This window comes from Carcharhinus amblyrhynchos, chromosome 18 (assembly GCF_965287045.1).
Source record: "Carcharhinus amblyrhynchos chromosome 18, sCarAmb.v2.hapA, whole genome shotgun sequence".
NCBI classification, from domain to species: domain Eukaryota; kingdom Metazoa; phylum Chordata; class Chondrichthyes; order Carcharhiniformes; family Carcharhinidae; genus Carcharhinus; species Carcharhinus amblyrhynchos.
This window is the reverse complement of record NC_137341.1, coordinates 12,667,599-12,694,565: the sequence shown is the minus strand read 5'-3', so window position 1 is coordinate 12,694,565 and position 26,967 is coordinate 12,667,599. Positions and strand designations below refer to the sequence as shown.

At 40.5% G+C, this 26,967-nt stretch overlaps 1 protein-coding gene across 1 annotated transcript in view; it reads right to left on the bottom strand.

Annotated features, from left to right (window-relative positions):
- LOC145354851 (actin-related protein 2/3 complex subunit 1A) overlaps positions 1-26,967 on the bottom strand; it is a 54,129-nt gene that overhangs the window by 14,112 nt on the left and 13,050 nt on the right. The window contains exons 2-4 of the mRNA XM_080206390.1: positions 16,855-16,954; positions 12,711-12,815; positions 2,871-3,093 (exon numbers count right to left, since the gene is read on the bottom strand). Coding sequence (XP_080062516.1) covers positions 2,871-3,093; positions 12,711-12,815; positions 16,855-16,918 — 392 coding nt within the window. The 5' untranslated portion in view covers positions 16,919-16,954. The remainder of the gene's footprint in view (positions 1-2,870; positions 3,094-12,710; positions 12,816-16,854; positions 16,955-26,967) is intronic.

The window sequence follows — 26,967 nt, the reverse complement described above, 5'->3', positions numbered from 1 at the left end:
GCACAGGGTCCATGAGGAAGCACTAAAAAACTTGGGGAACTATGCAGAAGACAAATTTCTACGGTGGTTTTACTGAAGCATTTTTAAGGCAGTATAAAACTCAAACCTCAATAATTCATTTGAAATTGTTCAAATTCCAGAATTGGTGATGTAAGCTTAAGAGGGAGTGATAACTACAGGGAAGAAGAGTGTGTGGAAACTTCTCAGGAAGAATTGGATAGATATTTTAAGGGAACATATGATTAAGTAGTATCCACTTCAGAGATCAGAAAGTTGGATTGCAGCATTTTTTCCAACCCCGTGGAGTTATAAAAATAAATTTAAATGCATTTTGATCAACATTTGCCAAGATGGCTGAGCTGGTTAAGGCAGTGAGTAGCTGAATTGTACAAACCAGGAAGGTCCTATATTTGAAACTCAATCTGTGATAATTAGCAGAGTGCTATCAGGAAAGTAACCATTATCTACAGGACCCATGGATTTGATGAGCAGAGGAACAAAGACTGGTACTGGATATCTACCTGCCAGTTTATGCTGCAGGGAACACGCATGTGCATCTTAGCTGTGATGCATCCAGTGGTCGAATATCTAGTCAACACTCACTAGTTAAGCTTATGTGTGAAGAATTTATTAGTGGATTAACACCTAATACCTACGAAATGAGCCATGGGGCAAGGAGCAACACATTCAGGAGATGAGCTGGAGGGTCAAATACCATAAAACAAACAGGGGCAAATATTCCATGGAATGGACAAGGGGCGGACCACGGACAGGATATTCCAGTTTCAGGATCAGTGCGGCCAGAAAATCCTCAGTCTTTGAAATCGTCTTTGGGTAGCATGGTGGCACAGTGGTTAGCACTGCTGCCACACAGCATCAAGGCCCGGGTTTGATTCCAACCTTCGTTGCCTTTGTGTGTGGAGTTTGCGCATTCTGTGTCTGCGTGGGTTTCCTCTGGGTGCTCTGGTTTCCTCCCACAGTCCAAGGATATGCAGATTAGGTGGAAAGGCCATGCTAAATTACCTCTTCGTGTCCCAAGATGTGCAGGTTACGGGGATTGGTGGGGTAAATGCGTAGGGTTACAGGTGTGTGTGTGTATATATGTGTTGTGGGGGGGCGGGGAAGGTGGGCTGATTAAAATGCTCGGTCGGACAGTCAGTGCATACTAGATACACTGAATGGCCTCCTTCTGCACCACAGGGATTCTACGATTCTATGACTGCTGTTCTATTTAGAGATCTTTCTATTCCAGTGTACATTTCCCCCCAGGCGCTCAATAAAAAAAATGCACATTTTAAAAGATCTTGAGGAAACATATATTTAAGCACTTTAAAATGTCTTTGCTCAAATCAGCTGGAAGTTAAAACCAATCTGAACAAATTAAAGCTAAAATAACTCCACAGCTAAAAATACATTTGTCATTGAAACAATGACACCTATCTTCTGCAGAAGATGACCTGAATATCCAGTAAACGTGCACACGGTAGTTTGTCAATTATGACTAACAGAAAATAAAACATGATCCAATTTCCTTCCATCTGTTTATATGTTTAACAGAGTCTTTCAGGAATGCAGAGCAAGGCTTAACAGTAAAGTCCCAGCATTTGCAAATACTATGAATTCATAGATACTTAACACAGATTTGCTTTAAATGAACAAAATATAGCAGCGTCCAGGCAAAGTTTCAAACCACGTTATTTACCATTTATATTAATGCCTTAGATGAAAGGATTGGGTTTAATATATCTAGGTTTGCTGATGATACAAAGCTTGGAGGGAAAGTAAGCTGTAATGAGGATATAGTCTGCAAAGGGATAGATAGACTAAATGGGTGGGAAAGAAGGTGGCAGATGTATTATAATTCAAGGAACTCCAAGGTAAGAATAGAAAAAAGAATTTTAAATGGTGAAGAACAATAACAAATTTTCAGAGGAATTTGGACACCCACATACAAAAGACAAAAGTAATTAGGAAGGCAAGTAATTTCCAAATCTTTATTGCACGGGGGTTAGAGATTCATTCGTGGGACGTGGTCAAGGCTGTCTGACCAGCATTTATTGTCCATCCCTAGTTGCCCTTGGAAGGCAGTCGAGAGTCCACCGCATTGCTGTGGCTCTGAAGTCATATGTAGGCCAGACCAGGTACAGACGGCAGATTTCCTTCCCTAAAGGACATTAGTGAACCAGATGGGGTTTTTCTGACAATTGACAATGGTTATCCATAGAATCTTAATTCCAGATATTTTTTATTGAATTCAAATTCCATCATCTGCCGTGGTGGAATTTGAACCTGGGTCGACACTCTTCTGGCTTTGAAGAATGTGAGGTAATCTCATCGAAAGATAACTGTCTGAGGGGGTGTGACAGGATAGATGCTGAGAGATTGTTTCTCCTGGCTAGCATTGACACTTAATGGGTCATACTCTCAGTGTCAGGAGAAGCAATTCCAGACTGAGGAGGAGGAGGAGAAATTTCTTCACTCAAAGGTTGAGTGCCTTTGAAATTCTCTAAATCACAAGGCTGTGGATGTTCAGTCATTGAGCATATTGAGGTTGCTAAATTTAAACTGAGGTCAAGATCAGCCATCATCTTATTAAATGACGGAGCGGGCTTATGGGGATATATGGCCTACTCTTGCACATATTTATTGTGTTTTCAAAACCCGATTGCATTTTGTTCATCAATAAAACTCCTAAATCAACAATTTTATATCATTTTACTATAAAAGCAATGCTCCTGTGGCCATTATGCATCTGACTACAGGAAATAGATCATAAACATTTAACAACCAGTATTAACAGCTGAAAACTTAATTCCTTGGAAGACACCTAATACTGTTGGTAGTCTTGCATTTAACAAATACTTACTCACCAATCATTTTCTCCTTCAAAGTAGCACACTGAGATCAGGCGAGCACCACTACCTACAGCAAACTTATTTTCCTGAGGAGACCACTTCACAAATGTTGCAGCGCGGTTAATTCTTAGAATGACCAATGTTGGCTTCCACACACCATCTTTCTGACTCCACACGTAGGCATTACGGTCAGCACCACAGGTTACAATACGATCGCTCTGGGGAGCCCAGTCAATGCCTGTACAGATAATATAACAACCAATTAGTTTAAACAGTTTAAGAATCCAATAAGTAAAATATGCCATAAAAGCTGCTATATTTCTTTGATTTCAAATGCCAAACAGATGAGAAACTCCCCCCCCCCCCCCAACCGTTGCTACTTGGGTAATCAGACATAATGGTCGCATTACACAGTGGTGGTGGTGGTGGTGGGGGGGCGGGGGGGTAGTAACATATATCCAATAATCTAAAGGATATATACTGGAATCGGCCACAATCATAACAAGTTTCATTTTTTTTTGTTTCAGAGCTCTAATTTTGTGCTTTGAAATGTAACGTCCAAAGATTCTACAATACTTAGGCTCAGGTTACTTTGTCATACTGAAAGCACAGCCAGATGACATGCCAATCGCACTTTCAAACCAATAGGAGATGCAACAAAAGTTCTAATACACTTTCCTCAATCTGCTCAGAATAATCAAAAACCCTGTTGCATAGGTGTGGGGGCATGCATGCAATATAAAAAATGCATTTTAGCACAACAAAATTCTTGAATTAAGTAAATAAGCTGAATACAGATTTAATAGAAATTATACTGTGTTTGCAAGGCTTTCCTCCAGGTGTTCCAGTATCTTCCCATAGCCCAAAGATGTGCAAGTCAGGTAGACTGACCATGTTAAAATGAACGGTGTAATGGAGATAGGGCAGGGACTTGGGCCTGGATAAGATGTTGGGTCAGTGCAAACAGGCTCCTTCTGCACTGTAGGGATTCTATGATACATGGTTAAAAGAGACTTTAGAATAGAGTTTAGTAATTCTAAAATACATTATTGTTCTCTTATAATAATATTCAATAAGTGCGATGTTCCATGAATTAGAAGCTTGCAATGCACCTGCTGATTCCAGAATTTTAGGGAGGGGATAGCTGGATTTTGATTGGACATAGCTCAGCACAACATTGGGGGCTGAAGGGCCTGTACTGTGCTGTAATGTTCTATGTTTCTATGATTCATGCAATAAGTGGTTAGAATCTGGAATAAACTGTGGGAGAGTGTGGCAGAGGCAGGGTTAATTGAGGCTTTCAGAAGGGAACTGGATCATTACGTGGAACGGAGGATTGTGCAGGTCCACGGGAAAAGGTGGGAAATGGTACCAGGTGAGGGACAGCACAGACACAGCCGAGTCTGGCCTCCTTCTGTACTATAATTACTTTATGATTCCATAACTTACAATAACAATGGACACTCAGTAAAATGCTGCTAAAATATTTTATGAGCTCATTTAGTGAGATGGCAGCATTGTGGTAATGACATGTGACTAATAATCCAGAGGCTAATGGCTCTGGGAACATGGTTTCAAATCCCACCATAGTAGGTGGTGGAATTCAACTTCAATTAACGAATCTGGAAATATAAAGCTAGTCTCAGTAATGATGATCACGACAATCATTGATTGTTCACTAATGTCCTTTAGGGAAGTCTGGTTTGGCCTACATGTAATTCCAGAAATACAGCAATGTGGCTGACTCTTAACTGCCTTCTATGATGGCCAAGCAAGCCACTCATTTCACAGATAATGAGGAATTGGTAACAAATGCTGGCCTTGCTAGTGGTGCCCACATCCCATGAAAGAATACAGTTAAATTTTTCAACACCCCAGATTCTGTCAATTGCCAACACATTCCTAGCATTCTTAAGGTTGAGATTCAAGAACAAAGAATTGACACTGTTCTTTGTGACCAGGATCAAGAATCCCGAAGGTTGTGTTGCCTGCCTGGTGCTCGGGTCCAGGATATCTCATCTGGGCTGCAGAGGAACTTGGAACAGGAGGGTAAGAATCCAGTTGTCGTGGTCCACGTAGGTGCCAACGACATAGGCAGAACAGGAACAAAGGATCTGCAGAGGGAGTATGAAAAGCTAGGAGTCAAATTAAAAAACAGAACCAACAAGTGGTAATCTCTGGATTATTACCTGAGCCACAAGCAAATCGGCGCAGGGTCAATAAGATTAAGGAGGTGAATGCATGGTTCAAAGATTGGTGCGGGAGGAACAGGTTTGAATTCAAGGGACATTGGCACCAGTATTGGGGAAGATGGGGCCTGTTCAAATGGGATCGTCTTCGTCTGAATCGTGCTGGGACCAGAGTCCTGGCGGATCCTATAACTAGGGCTGTAGATAGGGCTTTAAACTAAATGGGGGGGGTGGTGGTGGTGGTGGTTGGTGGTGGTGGTGGTGGTTCAGGGGTATGGGGAGTTACAAAATCAACGGTAAAGGAGAGTGTACGAGTGCAGGTTAATGTTGAGGACATTCAACTACGTAAAGGAGTCGAGGGCTCAGGAGAGGTTAGTAGCGTTTCAACAAATCGGATCCAGATAAAGGCTAGCAGAAAGACACTTTACCTGAATGCACATAGCGTTCGAAACAAAGTGAATAAGTTGATGGCACAAATCAGTACAAATGGGTATGATCTAGTGGCCATTACAGAAACATGGTTGAAGGGTGACCGAGACTGGGAACTGAATATCCAGGGGTATCAGACATTTCGGAAGAATAGATAGGAAGGAAAAGGAGGCAGGGTGGCTCTGTTAATAAAAGATAACATCAGGGCAGTGGTGAGAGACAACATAGGCTCTAAGGAGCAAAATGTGGAATCGTTGTGGGTAGAGATAAGGAATAGTAAGGGGAGAGAGTCACTGGTGGGCGTGGTCTATAGGGTCCCAAATAATAACTTTAAGGTGGGGCAGGCTATAAACAAGCAAATAAAGGATGCGTGCAAAAACACAACGGCAATAATCAGGGGGGATTTCAACCTGCATTTTGATTGGCTGATTCAAGTTGGACATGGTGGACTTGAGGAAGAGTTCTTAGAATGTTGTCGGGATAGTTTCCTCAAACAGTATGTTACAGAACCTACGAGGGAGTGAGTTATCTTGGATCTGGTCCTGTGTAATGAGACAGGTAAAATTAAAGATCTCCTTGTGAGGAATCCTCTTGGGATGAGTGATCACAATATGTTGGAATTTCTAATACAGATGGAGGGTGAGAAAGTAGGGCCCCAAACCAGTGTCCTCTGCTTGAACAGAGGGGAGTACGATAGGATGAGGGTGGAATTGGCTAATGTAGACTGGGAGCACAGACTAGTTGGTTGGACAGCTGAGGAACAGTGGAGGATTTTTAAGGATTTCTCAGTACTCAGCAAAAATATATTCCGGTGATAAAGGAGGAATTTAAGAAAAGGGATAACCAGCCGTGGATAACAAATGAAATAAAGGAGAGTATTAAATTAAAAACCGACGCGTACAGAGTGGCCAAAACTAGTGGGGAATTAGAAGACTGGGAAAGCTTTAAAAAAAACAAAGAACGACTAAGAAAGCAATAAAAAAAGGAAAGATAGATTATGAAACTAAACTAGCGCAAAATATAAAAACTGACAGTAAAAGTTTTTACAAATATATAAAAAGGAAAAGTGTGGCTGAAGTAAATGTTGGACCCTTAGAAGACAAGAAGGGGGATTTAATAATGGTAAATGAGGAAATGGCCGAGGCCTTAAATAAGTTTTTTGTGTCGGTCTTCATGGTAGAGGACACAAATAGCTTACTGAACATTAACGGTTGTGGAACTGTAAGGGGTGAGGTCCTTAAAACGATTACTGTTACTAAAGAGGTATTGCTTGGTAGACTAATGGGACTAAAGGTAGACAAGTCCCCGGGCGTGGATGGAATGCATCCCAGGGTACTGAAAGAAATGGCAGAAGTAATAGCAGATGTGTTAGTGGTAACTTATCAAAATTCACTCGATTCTGGGGAAGTGCCGGCTGATTGGAAAACAGCTAATGTTACACCACTGTTTAAGAAAGGAAGTAGACAAAAGGCAGGTAACTACAGGCCAGATAGCTTAATGTCCATAGTTGGGAAAATGCTGGAATCCATCATTGAAGAAGAAATAGCAGGACACCTGGAAAAGAATAGTTTGATCAAGCAGACGCAGCATGGATTCATGAAGGGAAACTCATGTTTGACGAATTTACTGGATTTTTATGAAGATGTAACGAATGCGGTTGACAGAGGGGAACCGGTGGATGTGTTGTTTTCCGATTTCCAATAGGCGTTTGATAAGATGCCTCACAAAAGGCTGCTGCAGAAGATTAAGGTACACGGAGTTGGGGATAAAGTGTTAGCGTGGATTGAAGATTGGCTGTCTAACAGGAAGCAGAGAGTTGGAATAAATGGGTGCTTTTCTGTTGGCAGTTGGTGACGAGTAGCATGCCGCAGGCATCGGTGCTGGGGCCTCAACTGTTTACCATGTACACAGACGATCTGGAGGAGGGAACTGAGTGTAGAGTAACAAAGTTTGCTGATGACACAAAGGTGAGTGGGAAAGTGAATTGCTTGGAGGACGCGGAAAGTCTGCAGAGATTTGGATTGGCCGAGTGAGTGGGCGAGGATCTGGCAGATGGAGTATAACGTTGGCAAGTATGAGGTTATCCACTTTGTAAGGAATAATAGTAAAATGGACTATTATTTAAATGGTGAAAAATTACAACATGCTTCTGTGCACAGGGACCTGGGGGTCCTTGTGCATGAATCACAAAAACTCAGTCTACAGGTGCAGCAGGTGATCAAGAAGGCATATGGAATGTTGGCCTTTATCGCGAGGGGGATAGAATATAAAAGTAGGGAGGTCTTGCTGCAATTGTACAAGGTACTGGTGAGGCCGCAACTAGAGTACTGTGTGCAATTCTGGTCCCCTTATTTGCGAAATGATATATTGGTCTTGGAGGGAGTACAGAGAACATTCACCAGATTGATACCGGAGATGAGGGGGTTAGCTGATGAGGAGAGATTGAGTAGATTGGGCCTGTACTCGTTGGAGTTTAAAAGGCTGAGGGGTGATCTTATAGAGACATATAAGATAATGAAGGGGCTAGATAGGGTAGAGGCAGAGAGGTTCTTTCCACTTAGAAAGGAAACAAGAACTAGAGGACACAGCCTCAAAATAAGGGGGAGTCAGTTTAGAACAGACTTGAGGAGGAACTTCTTCTCTTAGAGGGTAGTGAATCTCTGAATTCTCTGCCCATTGAAGCAGTGGAGGCTACCTCGTTAAATATGTTTAAAGTCACAGGTAGATAGATTTCTGATCAATAAGGGAATTAAGGGTTATGGGGAGCAGGCAGGTTAGTGGAACTGAACCACTTTCACATCAGCCATGATCTTATTAAATGGCGGGGCAGGCTTGAGGGGCCAGTTGGCCTACTCCTACTCCTATTTCTTATGTTCAGCTCAACTCTTAAGTCAGGTGAAAGCACTGAAACTTGGTTAAAGCAGTTGGACAGGATTTCACCCTCGATCATTTGTAAAAAGGCATTAACACAATAGATTTCCTTTGACTGAAGGAAAGCACAACAATTAAATTAACTAAAATGAAACTGCAACTTTAGCTTCATATAATCATTATGCTTTGCAACCATCTTCCTTCAGAAGTAGTAACACTGAGACCAAGTAAAAATGGATGATTGTGACTTTCAACTTTAGGGAATTCAGCAAGGTTACTTGGAGTTGCCTGTACATGACATGCTGTTACACATTCAGACCTGTTGTGGATAAGTTCTCAGGTTCAGTGGTGTCTGTCGCTCCCAAAACGCCAAAGCATTCTGAGCATTAATGCAAGTTGCCTGATGTTACTTGCGCAATAGCATAAACCAGGCATGTAACAACAGCATCCGCCGCCATCTGGACCAGCTGTTTGCGTCCGTTGCACGTGTACTCACTCCAACATGTGGCTCGACAAAATTTGAAATGAATCATTAAGTTGCTTTGTCGCGCAGTGAGTGAACGAAGAGCAACAGTTCTGACTATTCGGTATAACTCACCTTTACGTAAAATATTAAATAAAAAGCATAGTTAATTTGCCACCAGTGATCATGCTCAGCTATCCTGTAATCATACTCCAGTATTTCTAATCTCTGAAGTTAATAGAAAAGTATATGTGTGTAAAATGGGTTACTGATTCCACATCACCTGTTTTGCACTTTTACTGAAGACAATGCCCTTCAGTTTACAATTACAAACCGGATTTCACTAAATTGTGAGCAGTTGCTGTTTCACCAGAAAATGTTTACCAGCGCATTCAGAATACAACTGGCAAATTACATCCAATGGAAGTCTCTATATCCTACAACATTTAACCCGATTTAGTTGTCTGTTGGCCATAACCTACACTCTGATAGAAAATGATTCGCTGATTAATGATCTGCCTCAATTAAATAATAAACGTTAGTGTTTGGCAAGTAATTGTCTCAGTCAGCCTCAAAGGTCATCTATCTTCCAGCACGGTTTGTAATTGAGCCTTTGATATGCTTTAAAAATAGAAATACCCAATTTCAGCACTTGAAAAGAACACAGATTTGGTTTACCCATTTTAATTTTAAATGATTTTACATAAATAGGCAGTGCAAATGGCATTAGGCAAATTGAATAATCAATGAGCCCAAAAGAGCAGAACTAGGGTTCATGGGATATCACCAAGACATAGCTAGTGAACATTTACACTTTTGTCTTAGACATGCAGAATGAAGATTTTCCAGTCACAAAACCCACTTACAGTGACAACTCATTTAAATAAGCACATTTATCACAGTAAAACATCCCAAGGCACTTAAGCACGATATTAATAAAAAAAAAGACACTAAGGCAGAAATTAGGAATGATGACCGAAAAAACTTGATTAAAAAGGTAGGCTTTTAGGAGCGTATTAAAACAGAGGTAAAGGTGGAGAGGTCTCAGAAGGGAATTCTAGAGCTTCTGGCCTACATTGCTGAAAGCTCAGTTGACGATGGTGGAGCTATAAAAATCTAGGATATGCAACAGTCCAGAAATGGAATGCAGAGGTCTTGGGGGATTGCAGGGCAGTGGGAGGTTACACATATAGGGAAAGATGATCCATAGAGAAATTTGAAAACAAGGATGAGGATTTTAAAATCAAAAAAGGGAGCTGTCAAAAAGTGAAGGCCAGCAAACAAAGAGGTGTTAGGTGAATGAGATTTGGAGTGAGTTTAAGATATGGGCAGCAAAAGTTTGGATGAGCACAAGGGTAGGAGATGGGAGGCCAGCCAGGGGAACATTAGAAAGTCTAGAGATAACAAAAGGATAGATGAGCAATTCAGTAGATGAGCCAAGGGAAGGTCAGAGTCAAGCAATGTTACGGAGGTGAAAGTAGGCAGCTTTGATGATGGTATGGATATGTGGTTGGAAACTCAACTTGGGGTCAAACGCAAATCGGAGGTGCTGAATGTTTTATATGGCTTAGACAAAAACCAAAGACACTGGACTGCTACCTATTACTAATAATTAGAAGAAATTTCTGTTCACCCAATATTGAATGTTACATAAACAGTGACAGATCGGGGACAATTAAAGAGTCTCCAAAGCCTTACAATCACAGCTGCCTACTTATTCCCTGACTCCACCACTACCTCATCATTCATCAAAGCTCATCTTTCCATTCACTGATCTTTAAATCATGAAGAGTTTTAGTGATGGAGAGCATTGCCTGATAATGCTTTAAGTGGTCTAGCCAAATCTGGCTACGAATGGTTAAGCCAGTTATTCAAAGATGTTAAAGTCTGCACCTCTTGGACTCAAGGGAGCAGAGATGAGATGTACACTGTGGAATGAGAAGAGAGATGGAAAGAGGAGGACGGTGCTAGACAGAAATACTTCTAAACAGTGGAGCATGTGAGATTTAGCAAATCACTAGCTGCCAAGATATCATGATGAATGGAAGGCCAAAGGTGAATTGACTGGGAATTTCAATGCAGTTGTAAGTGACTTGAGGAAGAGTTTAAAAAACAGAGAAAAGCTGGCATGCCAACAGAAACCGGACTGAAGTAATTTGCTCTGGAGGAAATACAGCTGTTCTGGTTATTACATCTTATTACATAAGATGTTGAATGGGATGGATAGGATAGAGGTGGAGAGGCTCTTCCCGCTCAGAAAGGACAGTAGGACTAGAGGGCACAGCCTCAGGATAAAGGGGGGGGTAGTTTAGAACAGAGTTGAGGAGGAACTTCTTCACTCAAAGGGTGGTGAATCTCTGGAATTCTCTGCCCGTTGAAGTGGCGGAGGCTGCCTCGCTCAATATTTTTAAGACGCGGGTTGATAGGTTTTTGATAAGCGAGGGGATTAAGGGTTATGGGGAGAGGGCGGGAATGTGGAACTGAGCCACGACAGATCAGCCATGATCTTATTGAATGGCGGGACAGGCTCAAGGGGCTAGATGGCCTACTCCTGCTCCTATTTCTTATGTTCTTATGTACCTCTCACGATTGTCACATGCAGCTCCAAAATTGGTGTTTCAGGCAAGCTATGCTAGACAACAGCCAGTCTAAAATGTTCCTCAAATAAGCAGCAACAGCTCTTTAATTTGTATACAGTAATTGAGACAAGATAGCTCAGCAATTTAAAAAAATAATTCGTATTGCAAGCAGGAGTCCTGATCCACAGCCTCATTTTGATTTCATATTTTCAAAATGAAGAATAAAGCATATCAGCTTGGAACATGATCAGGATGAAAGGTGGTGGTGCATTGAACCAATTATTTTCTGTCTTTTGTTTCACAAATTGAAGTTTACACCTCCACTCAGCTCAACTGCTTAAATTTCTACCACACTGAAAAACTCAGATTGTGGTTCATTTGGTGATAACATGGGCATAAACTTGACTTTCTGCCACTCTCCTGTTAACTGTAGACTGTGTTGAAATGTACATAGGTGATGGGAATTAACTAGTGATTCATTTGAATGAGCAAAGCATGAGAGGTGATCTCATTCAAATATACACAATTTTGTCAGGGCTTAACAGGGTAGATGCAGGAAAGATGCTTGCCCTGGCTATGAGGGTTTAGAATCAGGGGACATAGTTTCAGAATAAGGGGCAGACCATTTAGAACAGAGATGAGGAGGACTTTCTTCACTCAGAGGGATAAATCTTTGGAATTTTCTATCCTAGAAGGCTGTAGAAGCTAAGTCATCAGACATGTTCAAGACAGATTTTGATGTTTTTAGATATTAGGTGCATCAAGGGATATGGGGATAATGCAGAAAATGGCACTGAACTAGATCAGCCACAATCTAGTTAAATGGCAGAGCAGACTTGAGGGACCAAATGGCCTACTCTTGTACCTATTTCCTTGGTTCCTATAAATAGATTGAAACTGCAGTTTTGGGTTAGAAGTATATGCTCCTTAATGTCTAACTCTGTAAAAAAAAAATTAAGTGTGGGAAGAGCGAATCCAGTTTTAGCCTTTATCCATCTGGCTTCTGGAGCAGAACAATAGGACACTTCCATCATTTGTAACAGTTAAAATAAAAAAGAAATGGTTTGAAAATCTGCTTGATTTTTAGGGAAAAGATTTTAAATTTTCTTCAATACAGTGAGAAAACATTGTATGGTCACTGATTTAATAGGACCATATTTAGCTGCATCTTTGAGTGAAGATACTGTATGGGGGGGAAATCAAGAAGCTGATGTATATTAGTGTGGAATATGAAAAAGTAGCACAGCTTTACGTTTGATGCTACTCTCAATTCTAAATTTGGAGCATTAATATCTAGATCCAAAAGCACTAATTGTTTTAGTACCTGTTATTCGACCATTATGCTCCTTCAGTTCGTGATTCTTGATCCACTGATTTCCACTTTTCTTATAAATATGAACCTCATGGTTATTGGGGCTAAGTGCTATCTCTGTAGAAATCAGAAAAATAACGAGTAAAAATTCACATCAATAAATCATCACTTCAAATATTAAATGTCAGATATGAGGAAGAGTCATAGAATGCCAACAGTGCAGAAACAGGCCATTAGGCCCATCAAGCCTGTACAGACAACAAGCCCACCCAGGCCCTAACCTCATAACCCCACATATTTACCCTGATAGTTCCCCTGACACTAAGGGGCAATTTAACATGACCAATCCACCTAACCTGCATATCTTTGGACAGTGGAAGGAAACTGAAGCACTGAAGGAAACTTACGCAGACACGGGGGCAGTAGGTGCAAGTTCCATACAGACAATCATTTGAGGCTGGAATTGAACCCGAGGTCCCTAATGCTGAGAGCGCAGCAGTGCTAACCATTGTGCCACCCCTTAAAAGTTTGAATTCAAGATTTAAGAATAACTTTAGACTTGAGGTAGACTTGACACCAAATGGATTTGTTTATCTTGGGGAATCATTTGGCTCACATTACACAGCATTGAACTGGTCAGTTGCAGATCCATCCTAAGAAATGGAAGTAGAGTTATAAACTCCTGGTGACTTTCCAATTGATGCGTATGTAGCTGTGACTCAATATCTGATTATCTGAACTGAATACTTGACATCCAATGACAGCAATCTAGAGAAAAACATAATACACCAAAACACATAATATAATTCAGTCTGTTTGTGTGCTGCAAATTATGTAATCTTGAAAACTACAACAATGGATCAGATTATCTGTGTATGGTGATGCAAATACACTGATGCTACTTCAGTTACATTAGGTTATTAGGCCCTGCTATAATTTACTAAAAGAATCTTGAACGACACTAAAGTACACCAGGGAAATATAACAGTGGGAAGCACCCATCTTCTAATTCCACCTGATTTTTTGGCAATTAAACCAATGTACTGGACATTGGAGGCTGTTCTTTTCGTATGCAAATGTAATTTAGTGAACATATTTTTAAAATAATGTGGGGGTGGGGGAGGAATCATTAAAGGAGGACACAGTTTTTGTTCCTGCTCATTTAAATTAGTGTTTTGAGCCAATTTGAACCAAACCACTTTAATTGATTCAAAAAGTACACAAAGAATAGAACCAATTTTAGCAAGCTGACAGGGATAGCCAAGTATAAATAGTTAGGGGACTAATTTATATATTGCTTCTTGGTCTTCTGGCTGAGATCAAGTGTTGGATTGGATCCAGGAGAGGGTGCAATGACTTGCCAGCTTGAATCTTGTTTGTCTTTCTTGTGGGGACCATGAATTGGATTCAATGTGAATTTGGTTTTTTGAGTGGGCAGAGAGGTGGATTCAGGTTTGCCTGAGTCATCCTTTGATTTTAAGGATGGAGGAAATTCATGCCGATGTTTATACCTCACTCAAGCCTCCTTGCAGCTTTCTTCGTCTAAATTCATCATTTTAATCCTCTATTCCCTCCTTTTTGCCTCATGTACTGTTTTTTTAGTGCTCAGATTAAGATTTCAAATCCGTGACCTCTACCACCTAGCAGCTGCATTGGAACACCACCACCTGTAAGTTTCCTTCCAAGTCACACACCATCTTGGAACTATATTGCCATTCCTTCACTTCTGCTGGGTCAAAATCCTGAAGCTCCCTTTAACAGCACTGTCAGTGCTCCTACAGCACATGGACTACAGTGGTTCAAGGCAACAGCTCACCAACACCTTCTCAAGGGCAATAAGGGATGGATGATAAATGCTGGCCTTGCCAGCCATTCACATATCCTATGAACAAATTCAAAAAATTAAATCATGGGTTTTTTTTGCTCATCACTGGATTGCTTATGTAATCTGCATCATGGTGACACAGTGCTCAGCACTGCTGCTTCACAGTGCCAGAGATCCAGGTTTGGTTCCAGCCTCGGATGACTGCCTGTCTGGATATGATATGTGCTCTGACCCATGATTCCCCATGTTCTCTCCTTTGTTTGAGTGGGTTTCCTCCCACACTCCAAAGATGTGCAAGTTAAGTTGATTGGCCATGATAAATGGCCCCTTAATGCCAAGGGGATTAGCAGGGTAAATACATGGGGATATAGGGAGGGGGCCTAGGTGGGATTGTTGTCGGTGCAGGTGCAATAGGCCAAGTGGCCTTCTTCGCCACTATAAGGGTTCTATCAATAAAAAGTAAGTACAACTTTAAGTTGATAACAATAAATCAAACAGCATTTTAAAAATCATGACCACTACAATGGGAGATATTTACATAGAAACAGGCCATTTAGTTCAACCAGCCTGTGCTGATGGGCATCCTTCACATAAGCAAACTGTCTTAGTGATATTTATAATTCACATGCCCAAATTCCATTATTGTCCACATTACTTCATCCACCTGTTATATTTAATTTTGAATGCTGACATAATCTTAACCACTAATCCAGGAAAGTAAATCCCACAACCTCATAATTTTGTTTGAAAAATTTAAGTTGCTCTCCATTTTAAATGTTATGTTTTAAATCTTACATGTATCACTTGTCCTTCAATCTAGCTGCTTTAATTAATACATACCTTAACTACTGTAAACACTCCACCCCTATATGCTCCGGCCCATGATTCTCCAGTTTTAAACACCAATGTGTTGTCCCATAATCTAGATGGCTCTAATGAGAAACACCCAACTCTGACACGCATCTGTATTCAATGCAGACCTGATGGGTAATTTCTAAGATTGAGACATTTTCATCCTTCAAGATTGTGTGTCTCGTCAAGGACCTCACACACTCCGGACATTCTCTCTGCCACCTTCTTCTGTCGGGAATAAGATAACAAAAGTCTGAGGTCACGTACCAACTAATTCAAGAGCTGCTTCTTTCCTGCTGCTGTCAGACTTTTGAATGGACCTACCTCGCATTAATTTGATTTTTCTCTATACCCTAGCTATGACTGTAACTGTCTCATTTCCTTCTCTATAAATGGTATGCTTTGTCTGTATAGCATGCAAGAAACAATACTTTTCACCATTAATACATATGACAATAATAAATCAAATCAAACTGTGACACTTTGATGTCTTTCAGCCTAACATATCCACATCAGGATAGTTCTAATAGTCTCTCTTTAGTAAACACTAACTCACTCAATTCCTATGCCATTTTATGATCTTTCTTTGTGAATCCACATTGCTTTAACAATTCAATTTTATTGATTAACTTGCTCCTTTGATTTTTATGCGCTCATGTGCCCGCTTACTCCTTGATTTTGTTATTTTTTCATTTTCTTACAAATCCTCAAAAGCTTTCCTCCTCAATTTTAGTTTGTTTCTAACCTCTATTCATCCATGGCATTTTAACTTGTAGATCAGTGAACTGTTTAACCTGGAAATAACAGAAATTATACATACACTGGCTATGGAGTCTCACAAGAGTGAATTTTTTCACAATTTGAAGACATCACCATTGGGCCACTTTAATTATAAGGGCATACTTTGAAATGCACCATTTCATGTAAATACAACTACAGAGTTTTCCAAAGGGTAACTGGCCACATTCCTGAGCAATGGAAATACCTTAATATGTGATTAACCAACCATGAGTCACTAGCTGCTCCTTAAACAAAGAAAGGTTAGTGAATAAATTCTCACTGAGAATAGCCTTTTAAAATTCTCACTGGCTTTTTACACAAGCTCAATTAAGTTGTCAATTTTGCCCTGTGCAAGAGTTTTTGTTTACAGCTGTTTTAATGAAATTTCCACAACTTGATGTGCATTAACACTTACAAAATGGAACATAGCAGATTTATGTGGAATCGTGTATATAGTTCAATTATCTGCTCTAATCTTGTCAGCAAAGTTTTGTGACTCTGCTATTGTACCCTCTGGGATATGAGATTCAGCAGTCATAAGCCAGCACAAAGACGTCAATCCCCTGTGAACAAGTGTTGGTGTGAAAATGCCTTCAACATAAAAACACCAAACCATCAGCATTATCACATTTTTTCCATTTTTCCTTAAGGGTTGATTATTAATGCTTGCTTAGAGGGACATTACAAAATATAACTTACGTGTTCTATCTTGATTCCAAGCATGGCATGTGATTGGCTCAAACAAGAATTGATGGCGAGACATTCTAGTGTCAAAACTTCTGTATGGCCGTCACTGAACCTGTAAGATTTTACAGGAAGAGTGAAATAACATTTCAATCAATATTTCAAACACATACCTAGTCAAAGAGCCTAATGCAGCTCATGTCAAAAATATTAAGGCATTAGTATTATCTTAAGTAATCCATATCAAATTACTGAAAGAAAAGCTGCCACGCTTTACTGCCTACAAAAGAACAGGCTTTAAAAAAAAGGAAATGGACGTCTTTTACAACAGCACTTCATGTTACACGAAAATTCTAGTATTAACCTTTTGTCCAAACACAACATTAGTTGTGTTTTAATGATTTATGATTTTCCCATGAAGTACATTATTCATTATGCCTATACACTTCAGAAGTACTTTGATTGTAAAGCACTTTGGGACAAGGTCAAGTAAGGCATGATGTAAATGCTAGAATTTCTTTCTAATCACTAGCTGAAATAAAGGCAGCTGATCGGTTCTAATGCTTCTGGTAATATCTTTAAATAACCAAAGGAGAACAAAAAGAGAGGTGCACCTAGCCTATTCCCTGCACCTTTATCAAAATTCTTAAACCAGGGTTCAGATCACATCACTAGGAAAACTGCTGGCACAAGCCCACGTTCTAATCATTGTGTTCAAAGGGTGGATCCACTGGGATAGTAGCATCTGTACTTCAATTGTTCCAGAGCAATCAGCCACAAACACCTTTACAGCCTGAACGAATAACAAAGGACTGAACCATGTTCCTTCTGAATGCTAAAATCTTTGATCATTCGGTGTCAACAAATTCACATATCAAGCACAGGAATATAGGATTCTGCTAAAGACCACCATTATTTAATTGGTCCCTAAATTCAAAAAAAAAAGCTGTTTATATTTCACAATGGCTTCTTTCAACAAAACATAAAGCACTCCCTCCTAAATTGATTAACACTACCTATCTCCACTGCAAGTAGTCCATTTTGTACATTAAGAATCAGTGCATGGAACAAGAAAAGCTGTTTCCATTCTGTGCCTTATGACCGAGTGCACCAATCTCCTGTACAGCTGACTGAGGGACAATTCGAGTTTAATGAAGGTCATTGAACACAATTATAATGAAATGCGAGAACTCAGTTCTCTCTTCGTCAGCATGGGTGCAGAATAACAATAGTTCATAGAATCACTACAGTGCAGAAGAACGAAGTTAATCACATAGCTTGCAAAACAGAAATATAAATTGACAACTGAAATTAAACCTTACACGATACTTAATGCCTTCAACAATTTTCTTCCTGAACAACCTGCTGCAAATCTGAAGCTGTTGGCCTCAATCATTAAACCTATGCAGAATTTGCCATGTATCATGTATTCAATACTAGATATTAGGCAGCTAGAATGGTAACACAGTGGTTAGCACTGCTATTTCACAGTGCCAGGGACCTGGCTTCAATTCCCAGCTTGGGTTCTCTCTGTGTCTACACAGGTTTCCTCCCACATTCTGAAAAATGTGTTGGTTAGGTGCATTGATCCGAACAGGTGCCGGACTGTGGTGACTCGAGGAATTTCACAGTAACTTCATTGCAGTGTTAATGTAAGCCTTATTTGTGACAAATAAACAAACTACAAATTAGCAACATTTCACTTTCCAAATCAGGGTTCACATTTGGTCCTCAATCACTATTTGCACTGCTTAGTTGTAACTGGACTTGTATTCCAATCCAAAGCAGCAAGTGACTTTTAAGCAAATGCAGGAACCAAGATTTCCTATATTCCTCACAGAAGGTATAATGCAGGCTGCATATTACCTATATGGTAACTATCTCAGCGGTAACGACCCGTGTGCACCTGAGCTTCTGAAGTTCACCTGAAGTCAGTGATAAAAATTAAACTTCCACGAGAACTGTGGCAGCAAAGTTAAAAAATTTGCACAGGATATAAATTCAACTAAATATTTGAAAAACAGTGCATCAGAGTGCACAGCAATTTTGTAACACCCAAATCCTCCAATAAGTCACCTTTCAAAAGTAAACTAAATGTACTTGGCAAATGGAATTTAATGTTGGCAAGTGTGAGGTGGTCCACTTTGGTAGGAATAATGGTAGGAAGGACTATTACTTACGTGGCGAAAAACTGCAGCAGGTGACGGTGCAGAGGGACCTCGGGGTCCTTGTGCATGAGTCGCAAAAACCCAGCTTGCAGGTGCAGCAGGTGGTCAGGAAGGCTAATGGGATGCTGGCCTTCATAGCGAGGGGGATTGAATATAAAAGTAGGGAGGTCTTGCTGCAGCTGTATAGGGCATTGGTGAGGCCGCAGCTGGAGTAGTGTGTGCAGTTTTGGGCACCGCACCTGCGCAAAGATATTTTGGCCTTGGAGGGAGTGCAGAGGAGGTTTACTAGGCTGATACCGGAGTTGAGCTATGAGGAGAGGCTGAATAAACTAGGCTTGTACTCGTTAGAGTTTAGAAGAATGAGGGGAGATCTCATTGAGACGTATAAGATGATGAATGGGATGGATAGGATAGAGGTGGAGAGACTCTTCCCGCTCAAAAAAGACAGTAGGACTAGGGGGCACAGCCTCAAGATAAAGAGGGGGGGGGGGGCAGTTTAGAACGGAGTTGAGGAGGAACTTCTTCACTCAAAGGGTGGTGAATCTCTGGAATTCTCTGCCCGTTGAAGTGGTGGAGGCTGCCTCGCTAAATATTTTTAAGACGCGGGTTGATGGGTTTTTGATGAGAGAGGGGATTAAGGGTTATGGGGAGAGGGCGGGAAAGTGGAACTGAGCGACGACAGATCAGCCATGATCTTATTGAATGGCGGGGCAGGCTCGAAGGGCTAGATGGCCTACTCCTGCTCCTATTTCTTATGTTCTTATGTTCTTACTTGAAATATTACTATGCCATTATCATTACAAAGGCATTGATAAATATTGGTTAACCCAACACTGTCAACACCTTTGGGGTACCCATACAACAGAAGCTGAACTGGACAGGCCATTGAAATATTGTGGCTACAAGGTCAGGTTATAGGCTGGCAATTCTGCAGAGAGTAACTGTCCTCCTGACCTCAAAAAGTCTGCTCACTATCTACAAGGCAAAAGTCAGGAGTGTGATGGAATACTTCCCATTTGCCAGGATGAGCTCCCATCATCCTGGCAAGTGGAAAGTATTCCATCACACTCCTGACTTTTGCCTTGTAGATGGTGAACACACTTTTTTGAGGTCAGGAGGACAGTTACTCTCTGCTTGACACACAAGCTTGACTCCATCCAGGACAAAGCAACCCACCCACCTTCAACTTTGACTTCTCCTGCCATCAACAAGATTTACCACAACGGTGCTTCAACAGAGCCTTCCATACCCACATCCTCTACCAACTAGCAGGACAGACTTCAAGTTCCCCTCCATGCCACATACCATCCTGATCTGGAACTATATAGCTACTTGTTCACTGTTGTGGCATCAAAATCCTGGAATTCATTCCCTAACAGCTCTTTTGATGTACCTACACCACATGGACTGAACCAGTTCAGGAAGATGGCTCACCACTGTCTGCTCAAGGGCAATTGGGGGCAAGCAATAAATGCTGGTCCAGCCAGCGATGTCCACAACCCAAAATGGAAGAAAGAATTGCCATTTAAGCTGATTGTATGAATTTCAGCCCAGCATTAAGCTAACAAGAGTATATTAGTTCAAGAAAAATAGACTTTAATAATGATAGACTGTGCAGGAAATTTAAGGTTGTCTAGGTAACTGAACATCTTTCATTTGAAAATGCCAAATTCAAGCAACTGCTTTTGTGTTGCAAGTGCATTCCGACTCTCACTTTACTGCTGATTGTTATGAACCATTACCAAGTCTTTCCTAACTATCATTACAGAACCTTCAGGAATTTGGAACAATGGACATTCTTCACAGCTGAATGCTGTAAAATATTCAACATACCAGTCACCAAAATAAATTCTTCACTTACAGCATCAGAACACGTTAGGATGGCTGGTGACAAACTGAATCTCAGCACCAGGATATAGACACATTTGGCACTGAATCTCATTTCAAAAGCTGACTGAAACGCTGATTACTAAAACCAAACAAAAAAGGTCCAACATTCTGCCAGCTAGCTGGGACTAACACTTTCATTCGTAAGAATTTCAACAATCTGCTTTTCACCAACTGAAGCTGGCTGTTTACTTAGTGCTTAGCTACTAATAAAAGGTTAATTGAAATACTCCTAATATGTCAATGCAGCAACAACTTGAAAATGACATTTCCAGATGTTGAATCCACAGGATTGACAGAAATACATCGCAAGTAAAACCCACTCAATTCCATCTTCCTATTCCAATTAGGAAGTCACAATAACATACCAGTAACAGAAGGAATGAAAACTTTTGTCACTAGTGTAATTATTCAGTGTAGTTGATATTTGGATGTCTAGTTTGTGTTCTCGATAAATAGCCTGTCAAATCATAGATTCATAGGAAATGCTTTTGCAGACAGTGCACAAAGGAAAACATACAGCCATAAGAGTGGAGTCAGCCATTTAGCTCCTTGAGGCTGTACCCTTCAATGAGATCATGGCTGATATGTAACCTAACCTTACACAGGGTCTTGACCCCATATCTCTTTGGTTTATAAAAATCTATCAATCTCAGATTTAAAATGTTCAACTGATCTAATATCAAGAATGCAAGTAGACAGTATTTGTTCCCACATGGAACATGAAGGAGATAGAAACTGGAAACACAGCATCAAATCAGAAATTTGATGCAAGCGGGAAAATGGTACAGAGGTGCTGCTTCTTATTATTTTTGTCTAACCCCCAAGTAGCAAACTTTTCTTTCGTCTCGAAGCTATGGACTGCGACTTGCTATTTATTAACGTACTAAATTAGTGACTATTGTTATGACCTGTCTCTGGGCGGGATCCCCAATCTGATTCCAAACAAGAAAACCCAAATTGTTAGGCTCCCGGATGAGGGGGGTAGGGGTGGGGATGGAGAACAGTTCTCTGTAACAAAGTTTACTGAAGACACAAAGATGAGTGGGAAAGCAAATTGCATGGAGAACGCGGAAAGTCTGCAGAGAGATTTGGATAGGCTGAGTGACTGGGTGAGGATCTGGCAGATGGGAGTATAACATTGGTATGTGTCAGGTTATCCACTTTGCAAGGAATAATAGTAAAATGGACTATTATTTAAATGGTGAAAAATTCCAACATGCTACTGTGCAGACAGACCTGGGGGTTCTTGTGCATGAATCGCAAAAACCCAGTCTGCAGGTGCAGCAGGTGATCAAGAAGGCAAATGGAATGTTGGCCTTTATCATGAGGGGGATAAAATATAAAAGTAGGGAGTTCTTGCTGCAATTGTACAAGGTACTGGTGAGACTGCAACTAGAGTACTGTGCGCAATTTTGGTCCCCTTATTTGCGAAAGGGTATATTGGCCTTGGAGGGAGTACAGAGAAGGCTCACCAGGTTGATATCGGAGATGAGAGGATTAGCTCATGAGAAGAGATTGAGTAGATTGGGCCTGTATTCATTGGACTTTAGAAGGTTGAGGGGTGACCTTATAGAGACATATAAGATAATGAAGGGGCTATATAGGGTAGAGGCAGAGAGATTCTTTCCACTTAGAAAGGAAACAAGAACTAAAGGACACAGCCTCAAATTAAGGGGGAGTCAGTTTAGAACAGAATTGAGGAGTAACTTCTTCTCTCAGAGGGTAGTGAATCTCTGGAATTCTATGCCCATTGAAGCGTTGCAGGCTACCTCGTTGAATATGTTTAAAGTCACAGGTAGATAGATTTCTGATCAATAAGGGAATTAAGGGTTATGGGGAGCAGGCAGGTCAATGGAACTGAACCACTGAGATCAGCCTTGATCTTATTGAATGGTGGGGCAGGCTCGAGGGGCAAGATGGCCTACCCCTGTTCCAATTTCTTATATTCTTATGTTCTGTCCTTATATAACTCTCTCTCGTTGATTGCAACAAGGTCAATTTAAAAAGGATTCCTTCCTCTGTGGATACCTTTTCCCATTACTACTGTATTTATGCCAATTTAACAAGGCATTTTTTTTTACAAAAATAATAAAAACACAATATACATACACACAGATTAGAGATGAGAAGCCAGTTCAAAAACAAAAGTTTAAAAAATGAATCAATCCTTGGCTCGTCTGTGAGAAGGATATGGTGAAAGGCTGTGGGGATTAAGTTGAGTGAGCTCAGTCGTGCTGACTTCAGCAGTCAAACAGTTGGCTTGGTGATTCTTGGTTTTGCAGATTCGCTGAAAGGAGTTATCCTGTTTCCTATTTGACCATGGTTTTACTGGCTTGACTTGCTTCCAGCACGAGGAGAGAGAGAAAAACTTTGCCTGCCAGCACAGGGGTGCTAGGGAAGGGTGTTCTTCACAGTACATACTAGTAGTGGAACTAGAACACCAAATTAGCACAATGGGACCAGAATTACAGTTGTTTTGTAACCCCTTTCCACGTGCATTGCTGGAAAGGGAAAAACACAACCATGTCTAGGATACAACTCTCAGCAAGAACTCTCACAACACCAGGTTAAAGTCCAACAGGTTTATTTGGTAGCAAAAGCCACTAGCTTTCGGGCCTTTGACCCTTCGTCAGGTGAGTAGAGAGTTCTGATCACAAACAGGGGATTTCCCCTGTTCCCTCTGTGATCAGAACTCTCCACTCATCTGACGAAGGGTCAAAGGCCCGAAAGCTAGTGGCTTTTGCTACCAAATAAACCTGTTGGACTTTAACCTGGTGTTGTGAGACTTATCATGTTTACCCCAGTCCAATGCCAGCATCTCCACATTTAACTCAGGACATGGTTTCTGTTGAGATGGTAATCAGTTTCCATTATCTCCACAGGAGATTACAGGTCAGTGTGCATTGTATTTCTTCCTCTAAAACGTCTGTCTGAAAAAAGTGCAACATTCTGTTGTCTCTCGTGGACTAAGTATAATCCACGTAGGAATCCCAGCAGTTAAGCAGCTCCATCTTGAAGTCTCAGCCAGTTATTGCTTCCTAGTCCTTCTAGACAAGATTTAAAAAAATCTTCAATATGTAACATGCTGCCACAACTTCAGAAAGCATCGATTAGCATAACAGCAGGATATTCTCCACTAACATTTGGGCGGTATTAATAATCAAGTGCATGGCCACACAGACATGCAGCTTAGAGTGAATTTAAGAATTGGAAGTGTTTTAGAAATCACAGGCCAAATAAAACATTGATAAGAGGAAAAACAATATGAGAGTAAACCAATAAAGTATATATAATTGAATTGTAATAGTTTTCATAAAGGAGAGCAGCTAAATTAAATGCTGGTTCCTTCGAGACAGAATGAGGAAAAACTGAGGCAATGATGCAGATATCGAACAAGTATTTTGTATTTAACTTCACAGTAGAAGATGCTAAGTACATAACAGAAATAAAGGGCAACTAATGGGCTAATAAGAATGAGGAACTTAAGGAAATTAATATTGGCAGAGAAAAAAAATTGGTGAAACTTGAGGGACAAAAAGATAACAAACCCCCAAGACCTGATGGCCTACATTTGAGTGTGCTAAAAACAGCAGCCAGAGAGTTAGTGGATGCACTGGTTAAGATTTTACAAAGTTCCCTGAACTCCAGAACAATCCGGTGGCTTGAAAGTTAAATATAACACGACTATTCAAGAGGGGAGGTAGAGAAAGAGGAAACAGGGAATTATAGGCCAGTTAACAGCTGTCAAGCAACTGCTGGAATTTATTAAAGGAGTTATAACAATGCATGTGGAAAAATGTATGTTCAGACAAAGCCAACATGAGATTTTATGGAAATGGTGCTTGCCAAATTCATGAGCAAAAAGTGTAGATAAAGGGAAATCTTTAAATATTGTATACTTGAAATTGCAAAAGGCATTCGATATGGTGTCACACAAGGGATTAAAGTGCAAGATAAGTGCTCATGGAATTGGGGTAATATATCAGCTTGAATGGAGAATTGGGTATCAGACAGGAAGCAGAAATTCGGGATAAACAGAGCATTTTCAAGTTGACAGCTGTAACTATGAAGTGCTGCATAAATCAGTGGAATTTCAGCTATCTGCAATTTATATTAATGACTTAGGCAAAGAGACTAGGAATACTGTATCCAAGCTTTCTGATCATTAACTCGGTGGGAATGTAAGCTATGAGGGCACAAAGAGATTGCAGCTACATAAACAGGTTAAGCCAGTCGGCAAAGTGGCAGAGTATAGTGTAGGGCAATGAGATTATTCACTTTGCTGGTGAGAACAGAAAAGCACAATATTTTGCAAAAAACATGAAACTTTGAAATGATGATGTCCAGGTGTACTCATCCAAGAAATACAAAGTTAGCATGCAGATACAGCAAGCAATTTGGAAAGCAAATAGTATGGTTTTTATTGCAAGAAAACATGGACTTTTTAAAAAACAGATGATAGAGAGCTTTGAGAAGCTCCATGCTTAGTTTTGACCTCTACATCAAAGGAAGGATATACTGGCCTTGGAGCTGATACATCAGAGTTTCACTAGATTCAATGTCGTATGAAGAGAAGCAGGGTCAACTGAGTCTATACTCTCTCATGTTTTGAAGAATGCAAGATGATCACTTTGAAACACGGAAAATTCTGAACAGGTTTTACAAGGAAATTTGGGGATTGTATCCCTAGCAGTGGAATCTAGAGCTCGGAAGAACAGCTTAAGGATCATTTAGGATCAGGTTTGAGACAGGAAAATTTGATTCTCTCAGGGGGTTGTAAATTTTTGTGATTCACAAAATTCTGAGAGCACTTAAAGGGATGGATGTTGAGAGAATGTTTCCCCTTGTGTGGTCTAGAACTAGTGGAAGCAGTTTAAAAATCAGGGATCTTCCATTTAAGACTAGGATAAGAGGCTCAGAGGGTCATTAATTTGTGGAATTCCCTTCCACAGAAAGCAGTGGAGGCTGGGTCACTGAAAATATTACAGGCTGAGTTAGCTGGATCTTTGACCAACAAGGGAGTCAAGGGTTAAAGGGGGCAGGCAGGAAGTGATCTTATTGAAAGGTAGAGCAACTCAGAGGGTCAAATGGCAGGCATGCTTCTGCCCCAATGCCTGTTCTTGTGGCAGCATCCACCCCAGAGGGTTGTGGGTGGTCCATTGTCGAGGTCTGTGTATCTTGTGTCAAAATCATAGGTAAAAACTGGTCTTGTTTCTGACCTAAAAAACACTTTTTTCAGATACCTTGTGCAAGCACGGAATCCAGTTTTCAGGAATAAAAGCCCAATAATGTCAGAACCAAAGTGTATGTGGGTTTGGGAAGAGAGAAGCCATTGCTTTAAATGCTTGGGCTACAACTGGAAAGGTGAAAGTTAAACCAACCAGTTTGCCACCTTGCTGGCAATTGTAAAAAAAAATCCTTGTTGTCATCGAAATTATATAGAGATAATTACCATGATGGTGATGAGCTGAGGCAATAAATTCTGATTTATTCTATTCTTATAAGAGGGAAAGGATATTACCTGAAACTTAGTTATGAAGTGCTGCATAATTCATTGCTGGAGTTTCAGCAATGGACTTACTGATATATCACTCAAAATCTATAGAAAATGGACATTTTCATAAATACATTTGTATGCAGAAATGCAAATACAGGCTAGGTTTTTGCTGCAGCAACATCACATAAATAAGAATATTGAGCAGAGGATACGGTTTGAAAAGTTTATTTAACAGGCTGTGTCTCCCTTTTGAGTTGAGTTGAAAACTATTTAAAAATTAATCCAGTAATGCCTCAAGCTTTCTAGCCACTGCAGGTTACCTTGTCCATTCAATGTGGCCAAAATCAAGCACAGATGTCAAGCCCTTGAAAATATAACCCATGTAAAAGTCGACTCCATACTGTTTGGCCGAAAAGATTGGTCTCAAAAATGTGACTTTTACATGAATACATATGGTAAATTTAAAACTGCTATCTTTTGTATGTAGTAGCCTTTCCTAATTTCACTTATGATAGGTTTGCCCAAAATATTTAAACTGTACACCTTTGTCCTGGACTCCCTAACCAGCTGAAA